This window comes from Aplidium turbinatum, chromosome 11 (assembly GCF_918807975.1).
Source record: "Aplidium turbinatum chromosome 11, kaAplTurb1.1, whole genome shotgun sequence".
In the NCBI taxonomy this organism is placed as follows: domain Eukaryota; kingdom Metazoa; phylum Chordata; class Ascidiacea; order Aplousobranchia; family Polyclinidae; genus Aplidium; species Aplidium turbinatum.
In genome coordinates, this window is record NC_137482.1 from 14,095,539 (window position 1) to 14,107,925 (window position 12,387).

The 12,387-nt window shown below is 37.2% G+C and overlaps 1 protein-coding gene across 1 annotated transcript; it reads right to left on the minus strand.

The window, feature by feature from the left end:
- Nucleotides 1–424: 424 nt before the first annotated feature.
- LOC145779949 (protein DBF4 homolog A-like) lies at nt 425–5,891 on the minus strand. The gene is made up of 10 exons (XM_082591640.1): nt 5,703–5,891; nt 4,860–4,935; nt 4,355–4,446; nt 3,725–3,836; nt 3,425–3,472; nt 3,143–3,212; nt 2,902–2,997; nt 2,490–2,568; nt 2,077–2,174; nt 425–1,633 (listed from the first exon to the last, which is right to left on the minus strand). Exons 1-10 carry the CDS (start codon nt 5,817–5,819, stop codon nt 949–951), a joined length of 1,473 nt encoding a protein of 490 aa, XP_082447766.1. The 5' UTR covers nt 5,820–5,891; the 3' UTR covers nt 425–948.
- Between the last annotated feature and the right edge of the window lie 6,496 nt (nt 5,892–12,387).

Below are 12,387 nucleotides of genomic sequence, written 5' to 3' on the forward strand. Positions count from 1 at the left end.
TTTTTCACACTCACTGGATAGTAGCCTATTCAAACATCTGTAAGTCAGCAAGCAGTGGCCGAGTGGTTAGCGCGTTGGGCAGTCGAGAGCCTGCATGTTCGACTCCAGCCACCCGCACTTGCTGTTGTTTCTCTGGGCAAAAAACTTTACGATAATTGCCTCTAACCACTACCCAGTGATCGATTTCGAGTAATGGGTAGTACCAAATTTAAGTCATAAATAAAGTAGACAACCGGAAACGTACATTGCAGTCGGCTGCAGCGTGGGTCAGGTGTACGTCGGAAGGCGTACACCGATGCATAGCGCTCGTCCGCTTTCCCGCAATGCAGGATAAGATAACAAAAACAAACAAACAGCAAGCTCCTTTCGGGCTAGGAAAAGAGTTCCTTCTTCAAAAAAATATATGTATTTGAATTCTCTCCCCTACGACAGAAAACAGACGTAGCCTACGGGTAAAGTACGTCACAGCGTGGGTGGCTTTTAAAGTTGTAAATCTTGCTCACACTAACGTTAGAATAGAATTTAAGTGATCAAACTAAAAAGAAACAAAAAAATTATTACCACAGTCTGCTATGAACTGTAAAATTGCAACTAGATATAGAAAATGATACAATGAGTAAGCTAAATGTTTGCAGCATGCCATGCAATACAACAAAGGAGCGTCTCAACTACAATTGCAATACACTTAAAAGTAGCCTAATACCGCAAATAATATTTTCTTTAAATATTTACCCACGACCGCAGTAGGCAATACGCAATACAAGCTTTCTTTGACAAAACTAACCATTCAAATTCCAAACCAATTTATTTATTTTTGACATAGGCTACCAGTATTAAAATCTAGCCTACACCAAGCAAAGAGAGGCGACATTTACTGTCATAAATAAGAAAGAATATAATGTATTTGTATCAATACAGCCACGATATAAAGTAAAAAGTTACAAAAAATTAAAATCCTAAAAATTCCTCATCGAAAAGTTCTCGTCCGCTCGAACTTTCCAGCAAACTCAATATATCATCTGTTGACAAGGTGGCTGAATTGTCATCTTCATTGCTTTTATACGAGGACTCCATTTTTACCTTATGGGACAAACCAGAATACAGAAGCTTTTGCTTAGAACTTCGTAAACGAGAAAGGGGTGAATTCGCTGGGTCCTTTGCCTGAGAGATTTCGCAGCTTTGAACCCGTTTTCTTTTCCTTAAGTTTGTAGAAATGGAAGGCGGTGTAGCATAACTGGCATGGTATGCACTAGGTTTAGATGCTGATGATAAACGAGGACTTTCCAAACTTGTGTGAGCTCTTTCACATGAACGGATGAGAAGTGGGTGAGGGGGTTTTGGTTTTTCATCATAAAAGTCGTTGTTTTGCTCGCGTGCAAAGTTGGATTCTGGAAGCGGTGAGAAATTTTTCCCATGTTTTCTCGGACTCTTTCTCCTTGGTGGAGTAAATTGCTTAGTAACTGGAGAGCTAGAAAAGATCTTCTTTCTGCGTGGAGAATTTTGCTTCGTGATCTCTTCTTTAGTATTTTCTACTAGAGATGATTTCATGTTCGCAATTTTAACATAAGGTTTTCGTGAAAAATCCATAGATGTGCTTTGAATGGTGTTCGGACTTGCATGCCGCCTCAGTACTCTGCAAACGCATGTGATTTAAGGCATGACAGTCGACTTCGTCAAGTATCATTTTACACGTTTACGTTGACGTCACAGTATTTAGCTATAAATCATGACACAATCTTATACGGTAGTACGTTGGTAAGTTACGTTTTCACGTTAGTAATTTATGTAGTATTTTTTGATGTACAAGCTTTGCCTAATGATTAAGATAAAGATTAAAGGTAGGATAAACACGTCAAGCTTCGTGCCCATCTTCAAGCATGTCATCAAGTGTCTTGTCAAGACACAACCGCGCGCTCTCGGTGGGTATCGAACCGTTGTCCTTTCAAATGTCGAACGGAGGCTCTCACCACTCGGCCATGCAAACTGTGTTATGAATTTACTTCCGGATATGCGGGTTTCACGGAACGATGGTTGAAGCAAAAACACGTAAGAAAATGAGCATTACAAAACACTCACGAGTCCAAGGTCAAATGATGCTTGGTAAGGTATCCGTCTAAACTTTCAAAGTTGGAAGATTTTTCTCCGTAGCTGATATGCTCGACAGTTCTGCGGTGCTAAAAAAAAGGTTCTGGGTTACCATAAGTCACAAGCAACCACAAACTACCTTTCCACAAAAAATATACGTGAAGCAACTGTACAATAAAAAGTACAATACAATTATGTCTCGTAAAAAGTAAACACAACCCCTTAATACCTGCATCATTATACAAAGATAGTCGAAGTCTAATCTATAGTGCTACTGTATAAAAGTGAAGTTAAACAGATAGCCACACCTATCAATAATACTGGACAATACTCAATTACTCATTGTTTGAAAATATTAACATAGGCAAACGTAGTGATGAAAATTCGTAACGATGCAAAGTTACCTTTCTTTCATTTAAGTACGAACATTGACAGCATTCACAAAATCCCTTTCGAGTGTTCTTCTTTTTTCCTGTTGTTTTTCTGCAATTTGAGAATACTTGGAATTAAATTTGAAAAATCATTGCACTGCATTGTAGTACACCTTTTTTCACCAATAGGGCAGGACACTGGAGTGCTGAAAACATGAGGAACCAAATTTGATGAGAGACAGGGATGTTTGAAAAAACTTTGTTCATGGTGTCTGCTCTAATCAAATCTACATCTGGCAAAATCCTACGCCAAGTTTGCCTCGAAAAGCTCAACAAAAATATCAGAAAATCCTACATATTTCAACTGCATTTTTTCTCGTCAAATTGTGCACAATGCTAATCAGCAAAAATATGTGTCGAATAATTCCTTTCACTGGGAAATTACCTTGCAAAAGAATCAACGTTGATGATTGGGCATTCCCTGCCTTGACTTGCAATGTCAATGTGTGAAAAAGATGCAAATTCTTCATAAATTGGTTTCCTGAAATGAATATTCTTAGATGTGATAGAATTCTGAGATTACAGTAAATAGTTTTCTGCAACAAGAATCTATACGATACTACGTCATAAAGTGAAATAAAATGAATAAAAAAAAGAACCAAATAAAAACGTTGCATCGATCTTACGTATTACGATCTTCCACTTTAAGGCATGGACTTTTCAGTTTGATTTCAGCTGGTAAGGATACATTGTAACCTGAAAAATGGCACTTGTAAAGAAAACACAACAATTTATGAACCAAATAATTGGAGTAAATTGCCATAACTACGTTCATAAATAAAAACATGAAACGGCGGTTGACATAGAATTTGTTGATGCGTCAATTTTACTCGTGAATAAATTTAAAGAAAAACATTGTGAAAACAAAATTTGGTCTGCAAATAATCACATCTATATCACACACGTACTTGGTCGGTAAGCTGTAGCTGTTTTCTTGTTCAGCCATGGCATTACATCTGCAAAAGAAAGTAACCCGATTCATTTCGATGTAGGCTTCTCAAGAGAAATACAAATGGAGGTTAAACTAACCGAAGTAGGTTATGTAGCAATAAAACGCGAATTTCCATAAATAAAAAAAATCTCTTTATCAGCAATACCGTACCAGGTTCATGTGACCTTTACAGAAAAGTTAAGAACGACAAGACAAGCAGCAAACTGCACATGGTTTTTGCTATCACAGGAAAACATATCCAATAGAAACTACATACCACTAATTAATCGTATTTTGATTCCAAGACTTTTTGCAGTATCAATAATGCTGTTGACATTCTTAGGGGCTCTCAGTCTTGCTTGCTTGGCCAAATCTTTCCAGTTGTTACCCTGATGAAAAAGTTCACATGTGACCACAAAATACTTGCACTCTTGAAAGTACACTTACAACAAAATCACTGGATATTCCAAATATCAAAATTATCAGATAAAGTGAAAAAAGTAATCCAATTTCATATTTCTGTTCATTCAATATGAAAGCAAAATTACAGGTATGGTATATATATGCCAATTTAAAATAAAATAGAATAAAATGTCAATACATTGTTAAAAAATCTGTGATAATGACAACATTATCACTACAGTACTTTACCAAAAATGCAGTTTCCAACTGTCAGCGCAAACTAGCACACCCTGCATAGTGTATATGGCTTTTGCTATTGAAGTTTGTCACATAATAAAGTATAAGTCAAATGGCCATAAATCTCTTCATTATCTTAAGGACATTAGCCAATTAGCCATTTAAGTGAAGAAACTAATCCAGTTTGACTAAAAACAAGGTGTACTGGCTGTTTGACTTATAAATACTGTAGCACAACTAGCACATCACTGCATTAGCTTGTCGTCACCTTCAATGAGTTTTTATCCATCGCTTGGCTTGACTGTGTTGTTGTGTTGAATGGGCTTTCACAGCAAGGGCTTAAACCCTGTTTACTGTCCCCTTAAAAATGAGTTAAAAATAAGTGAAGAACTCATGTTAGCACTGTTTTTATAAATAGTGGCTAACTACCAGTATATCATCACAAAATCACAGAAAAAACATCTGGATGGTATCTTGACAATCGAAACAAATGAAGGACATCACTTTTTTTAACAGTTTTTAGCAACCTTTCTGGCACAGGCTGTTGAAAATATGATAGCATGAGCTGGAACCAATTTCATAACAATGTGAAAAACCATGCCATGCAATTAAGACTGCAGAACAAACATATCTGTCTGTTCCTATTGATCAAACTGCCTTATGCAGACTGATACATCACATACAATAGGCTAGGTGCCTTATGCTAAATTAGAAGCATTTATCTTAAAGAAAAAAATAATAATATTAGAATAGTTGCAGTTATAATCACCAACCTTTACGAGATTTTTCATAGTTGATTTCACTGGTTAATGCAAAATGAATGCCTTTGTCTAAAAAGTCTTCCACTTTCTAAAAAAAAGCGTAGCTCAATTAATTTCAGGATTTCTCAGCACAACATAAAATAAAGTGTTCTCATGTTATAAACACAGCATGTATGGTAAGTTTTATTTTATCTTAGGCCAAGTGAATAAATCAGCAAAGTATTAAAGTGGAGAGGAAAGCAAGGAAATTAACCTTAGTGTTCCCCTTCAATCAATCAAAATGTTCATTGTTCAGTAATTAGAGTGGTAAAAAAATCTGAGCACCAATGAATCCAATAAAATTTCTTAGTTTCTGTCTATTTTCAAGAAGGGTTGATAAAATTGTTGTTTTTATCTTATTATTTTGTATGAATTGTAAGAATACAATTTAGCCACATTGCGGATGCAACATAATAGTTGGAAGTACAACGGAAGCAACAAAGGTGCAGTCACAAAATCAACTACTCCAAGATTGTGCCAATAAATGTGTTAGGTTCCAGGACACAGTTGCATGATCTCGAGCATTGTTAAAGTTACATCCTTTCAAGCATCATGTGAGGCACTCAACTCAACCCTTTAGACATTAGACATAGTCATTACTGAAATGAGATATTATCATAAAACTAACATTTGTTGGCGAATGAAAAGTTACAAAGAAAATGTTAAGGTGGCTAGAATGTTTATAAGGAAAAAAAAAAGTTAATTAGCAAAAGAATAATGCAGTTAGATGAGGAGTGCGATGGAAACTGATGCTTGTAAACCAAAGCTAAAAATATATAGCCTGTGGTACCCAAAATTTGAAAAGTCACAACTTACCCCACCAAGTTCAATCAGCATTTGCTTAACCTTTAATTCCAATGTTTTTTCTACTTTTGGATCAATGAAAAAGTGCTTTCCTGTCAGAGGAAGATGAGCTTGCACAGGTGAGTTCATTTTGAACAGAATATACAATACTGTACACACTATAGCAGCCAGGTGAAGTTTTAATAATGGTGTTTGCTAGATCACCACCTAAATACCTGGTGAATTTTAATATTATTTAAAAATGTTGCAAAACAAGCCAAGCCTATATATAAATTTAAGTTGCCTTGGACTAAGGCAGTCGTTCTCAACCTTTTTTCTTGCATTGTCTATTTTTGTCACACAAAAATCTTGTGACCCACGATTTTTTAACCAATATAATCACTAGCCTACAAAAGCTGTTAAAAATCAAATTATTACACTATGATAACATTTCATTAATCAGAACACCATTACTGAACATTGTTGACTAATATACCGATTCTTTTAGATGTTGCAGAAAGCACACAAGGCATAGTATCTTCTACCGTACATCAAAATAATTTCAAGCTTTTGTTTTTAGCTTCTAATATAATTCACATAAGGGTATGACCCCCTCATATCACTCACAACCTGTTTTGATTGTGATGAAAGTGTTAAAAATATCCTTAAAAATATCCATATCTGAATTTAATGAGATAATTCTGTAATTAGGTCTAATCACGTCACAACTAGCATTGAAATGCCTTTTACCAATTTCAAATTGACATTGCCTATTTTGGGAAAGTAGACATAGGCTACCTCAATCCTATCCTCAAAACGTCTGTTTAAACATCCGTAAGATATTCCCTTTTAGCACTTGATAGATTAACGTCCAAGTCCCTTAAAGTTCCTAATTCTGCTTTGGCACAGCCCATTTAAGGTGTCAATAAATCCAAGTAAGCCTACACAGCTCACAGCACAGCTGTGTGTTTGTTCCTTGAAACTTACCTAAATGACTCAACTGATGAAATAAGATACTTGGGATATAAACATATTTATCATTAAAACAAGACGAAAATTTGTGATTTCTTACCTATTTAAGAACTCTTTTTATACATCGAAAATTCCTGCTAAAACATACCGTAACTCTTGGACAACCAAGGGATGTAAATTCAAGTGCTGGTGTTTAGCACTAACCTTAAAGTGTAACTTTCTTAATATACTTGTGTTTACAGTTTTCACATATGATATTCAAAACATTCTCCCTATACTTTTGCGGTTCAATTGTAAACCCCAGGTTGACAAAAATCAATCGTGCAGTAAGATATGTATCATCAATCAGCCAATGTTTTGTTTCGAGTTCTGTAAATCTGTGCGGTTTATGTTCAATCAAGGTTGCCAGGGCCTATAAATTTTTTTAGCCAAAATTAGGTTTCAAGCCAGCCAAAAAATTTCAAGAACAAGTTTTTTTTACAAGTACCGGTAATCTAAACAAGATTTAAAGCATATGTGTATTTCAAGCTCACTAGCTCACTTGAAAAGACCAAAACGCTTGAAAAAAGATTTCATTAATATTTGTGAGTTTTATCTGTCGTTTGCAGTTCGACTTCAGAGAACCAGTGATCAGTAAACTCACCCAATCGTGGTCTAAGAGAATGACTATTGATTCCTGACAACCAGTGGCGTATCGTGACCATTTTGACAGGGTGTTCAGTGACGGCAAAGCAACAGCGGGGGGTGTGGGGGGCCTCCCCCAGAAAATTTTTAAAATTAACATTGAATTTGGTGCGTTCAGAGAGCATTTTCAGCACAAATTCTGAACATGAACAGAACTGACAAAAATAATGTTGTCGGAATGGAGAAGAATGTGAGAGTGGGTTTCCGTTGAGACTGACAAATGGAGCGTAGATTCCATGTTGCAAAGGGGAAAAGGTGTTACAGTGATCTTTGCCAGGCTCAGTTTCAGCATCCAAAGCTTCAGGTAGTCTGCGTCTGCGATTTGGGCCATGTCATCTGTGAAGTGCTTCCTCTACCACATGCCAGTACTTGTCAGAATGGAGTAGTGTCAGAGCATCAGCATAGCCGTACTGGCGTGACGTAGTCTCTGGCATGTCACTAATGCAGATGTTAATAGTAGGAGTGATAAGTGTGATCCTTGCGGAACACCATTTCTTAAGCGGCTGGGCCGGCTGCACTGCTCATCACTCGTCTTCAGAAAAAAGGTCCGATTTTCCAGAATGTTGGCGAGAAATCGCACTACCGTTTTGTCTGGGATCATGCGGAGGAGTTTTAGGGTTAGCCTTTGATGCCACACAGTATCATAGGCAGCAGTGAGATCTACCAAGATAACTCCAGCTTTTTTGCCCTTCTCGAAACTTTCCTCAATATCCTCGGTCAGGACTGCTTGATGAGTCGTACAGCGTCCGTGCCGAAATCCAGCTTGTTCTTTTGGTAGCTGGGGATCAACAACTGGCTCGAGTCTAGTTAACAGGAGCCATACCAGGATCTTATATGGGACGCAGAGTAGTGATATTGGACGATAGCTCTTGGGATCATCAGCTGGCTTGTTTGGTTTAAGTAGTGCTACTACAGTTGCATTTCACCAGATTTTAGGTATGGCTTGGAGGGTCAGGCAAGCAGATTAGAAGCTTTTCAACCATGCCAAACATTTGGGACCACAGTGCCTTAAGAATTCTGGAGGGATATTATCGGACCCTTGTGCTTTCCAACTTTTAACTTGTTTAATGACAAATGAAAGTTCTCTTGTTGCTGAAGGGGGCTAACAAATGGCCATCTGCACTTGGGGCGTTCCAGAGCCACCTGCATTCCTGCTTCACTGCAAAGGTGTGCTTCTTATTTGCCACTTTAAATTTGCCATTGGTAGTGATAATCCGTGAGCTTGAAAAGCGAATTCAGAAAAGCTCGATCAAGCCATCGCGAATAGAGAACAATGCGACGATTCTGCATTACGCCCTTAAAGTTTGACGCCAACAAACACTACGATATGGTTGACTGGCAGGCTCTCAATCTCACCGAGCCTCCTGTAACAATAAACATGGGGGACAATAAACGGCGAGAAATGATTGCAGCTAAGGACACTCCAGAACTTTTATTTCCTCGATTTCCGTGTCACACACAGGTGGTGGAAAGGTGCGTCAAGTTGGTGACGGAAGCTTTAGCGGCGGTGTGCGGGGTTAATTCACGAGATGGATTTATACGCTCACGCATTGAATCACGACAAGAAATGCCCAAGTTCGAGTCGAAACGTGACTATTTCATCTAAAGCGAGGAAGCTTGATACATATTATCATTTCCATTGCATTGCAATAAATCTCTATGCTAACCTCAAATTCAAATACATTTGCATGTATTTTTGCGTTTTTAGTCGATAAGTAATGGCCTGGTTGCAGATGAAAAATTTGTTCGATTGAAATATACTTTTAGCACAGTCTTCTATATACCCAATGGCAATTTTTGGCTGCCCAAGCTAAGCAAAATAAGGAAAAAAGTTTTACACCCCCCTAAATTGATCCACCCTAATGTAGAAGGAAACAGTAAATTTTCAAGTGGCTGGTGGCAGATCAAGATATCGTCAGATCACTTTCTAATTTTGCACAACTGTTTTTAGTAGTAATAGGCAAGTTTTCCAACCCCAAGTTAATAAATTTTTATAAAAAGTCGTCACCGTAAAAAGTGTTTTCACTCCACCCTATTAAACACTGAGAATATGTCCTTATAATCTTTGTAATATATTGAGTTTAAATTTGGCCGTTGTTATTGCGTTCATAAACGTAGTTGCACTGATGAGAATTTAATATTCGAAAACGCGTTCTGCAATCCCGTTTTTTGCACTTTGCAAGGAAAAACCTTGAACATCACACAATTCAGGCGAAAGAGAAATTGAAAAAAGAAAACTAATCGGGAAAAAATTATGGTTTGCGAAAATGAGAGAACTTGTATACCTGGGACTGGTATATAAGTCCCCCCCACCCCCCTTGGTAACTCATGACAAAGACAGGACTCAATAGACATTAGGGTGGCTCGTTTTTGAACTTTTTTTTTTAATTCTCTCGGGGTAGTGGGGAAATGGTGCCAATGAGTGAGAAAACGCTCATGACAAAATTTGAGATTCGTAAAAAATTGTCTTCAGCCTCCTCATGGGGCTCAAAAATCGAAAAATGGGGTCAAAAACGCATTTTTTTTTCAAAAATATTTTTAGTTTGGGTAGATACAATATTGTTTAGATATATCTAATTAGCTAAGAAAAAAAATTGGAGTCATTTGAACTATTCCTTCAGCTTCCTCACAGCCTCTGAAAATTTCCATTTTGCTGAAAATTTTGCATTTTTGTGGGTGGTTACTGGTTACATGATAGGCCTACATAATTGCGTTAGACATTTTGCCAGCTATAAAACGTCATTGTATTTCTCTTTATAGACCTGCCCTGAGCTGTTGCGTCACTTTTTAACGAAATTGGGTTAATTTGGTAGGAAAAAGTGACGTCTTTTATTTGAATTTACGTCACTGACGAAGTTTGTAGTTATGTAACCACAAACAAAAATGCAAAATTTTCAGCAAAATGAAAATTTTCAGACGCTGTGAGGAAGCTGAAGGAATAGTTCAAATTACTTCAATTTTTTTTTTAGGTTATTTAGATATATCTAAACAATATTGTATCTACCCAAACTAAAAATATTTTTGAAAAAAAATGCGTTTTTGACCCCATTTTTCGATCTTTTAGCCCCATGAGGAGGCTGAAGACAATTTGTTACAAATCTCAAATTTTGTCATGATTGTTTTCTCACTCATTGGCACCATTTCCCTACTACCCCGAGAGAATTTAAAAAAAAGTTCAAAAACGAGCCACCCTAATGGACATGGCTCTTTCGCCTTAGTTGTGTGATGTTCTAGGGCTAGGCGTTACCACTTTGCAATGCCTGATGCAGATTTAGCCTACCTGTAAATTTCCATCACGCAGTGAAGCGGTGATCTGATCATGAAATTTTCAACGATTCGAGAAAAAGTTTTCTCTGCCTATAAAACGTTGAATGGTAGTTTTATCAAATATTTCTGGAAACTTCCTTGGTTTCGCGTTATCTGAATGACTTTTAAGTTAAGAAATAGCGTCAGTTTCAATTTGCTGTGAAGTAACAGCTATTCAATATCTTCGCAATTCACCTCTATGACGAAATCTTACCATGAGTTCACCCTTGTTGTTCTACAATCGTAAACATATTGTTGGAATTTGCCAATCATTAATTGCGTAATTACTTGCCTTTTCTTTTAATTTGAAAGTGCTTTTTTTTAAACAAGTTTTGCCATTTCATAGACTACATAACACATCATTTTATTTCAAAATTCAAAATCCACTCATTCTAAAAAACGCTAATTCAAAACTTGGTGTTCTAAATTCCGCAATTCGAACTCACAAGTAAAGAAATTCCGTGGCACTCATTTCGTCACATCTGTGTCATCGGAGCGTAGTAACAGTTCTACAGTCATCAGGGGTTATTTATTATTCACATAAAACCCGAGAACCCCTGCACAATCATAGACCTGTTGGTGTCCCGCAATTACCATAAATAACCATCAAATTGAATCTTCCTTACATCAAACATCCACTGGCCAGTTGTGCTTTTACACTTCAGCTACTACAGTAGAACTCGGTTAATCCGGATTCGGTTAAACCGGATCTTCGCCTAATCCGGATAAAACTGGAAGTACAAATGATTTGTAATCTTTTTCTTAAGAAACAGCTTTGGATTATCCGGATTATTTAATCCGGATCTTCGCCTATTCCGGACAAAAGTTGTTCTTTCTCTATCGCTTAATCCGGATTTGCCCGACAGTTTTGCCATTTTATGCTAAAACGTAACGTGGCTTATTGCGAGAAATTTCTTATCTATTGTTCCGTTAAATGTGGATGATGAAACCAAAGACTGGCTGCTCTCTAGCAGCCTTCCAGTGTAGTCCGGGAACATCGTGAATCTGGGGTGGTAAAAGGATAGACACTCGGCCCTAGAGGCTCACACGACGACGACGAATGTGACGCAAAAAATTCTTAATTTCGATTGTTACTTCACAGCTGCACATTCGTCTTGAATGCTGCAATCGGTGGAATTTTCGGTCGTAATGTTGGTGACGTTTTTCCAATCGAAGACTTTGTTTGACCGTGATTTTTTGTAAGATTTCCATAGAAACTTGTCTTCGGTAACTGTTTTCAAAAGTTTTGAGTGACTACAGATTATTCCGACACGCATGTCTGAAGATGTAACTTTTGCCAGTGTGTTCTTGCGTTAGACGCAGAGTCTACAAATACATTCATTTTACATGCATACTGCATTTCAAAAGAACTCTATCACTGGGTCGCTAATGTGGTGATCGTGCGTCTCGGAATTGGCAGATGACCACACTAATGCGTTCAATTTCGGGTATTTTTACCGATACCCTTCTATCTAGGCAACGTCAGGCTTGATAGAACCGTCATCGGTTAATTCGGATCTTCGCATAATCCGGATGGAATCGCCGGTCAAATCGAATCCGGATTAACCGAGTTCTACTGTATTTGCAAAAGTTGGATTGAAACTTATTATTCTGCCCAGATTGCAATGCCACATGTAACTTAATAGTTTCCAAAATTGATAATGGCCTACATTTTTAATTTATTGAAAAATATCAATGTATCTCATAAATTATAACAAGTTTGTAAACTGGTGAGATGTTAAAACATCATAGTAAG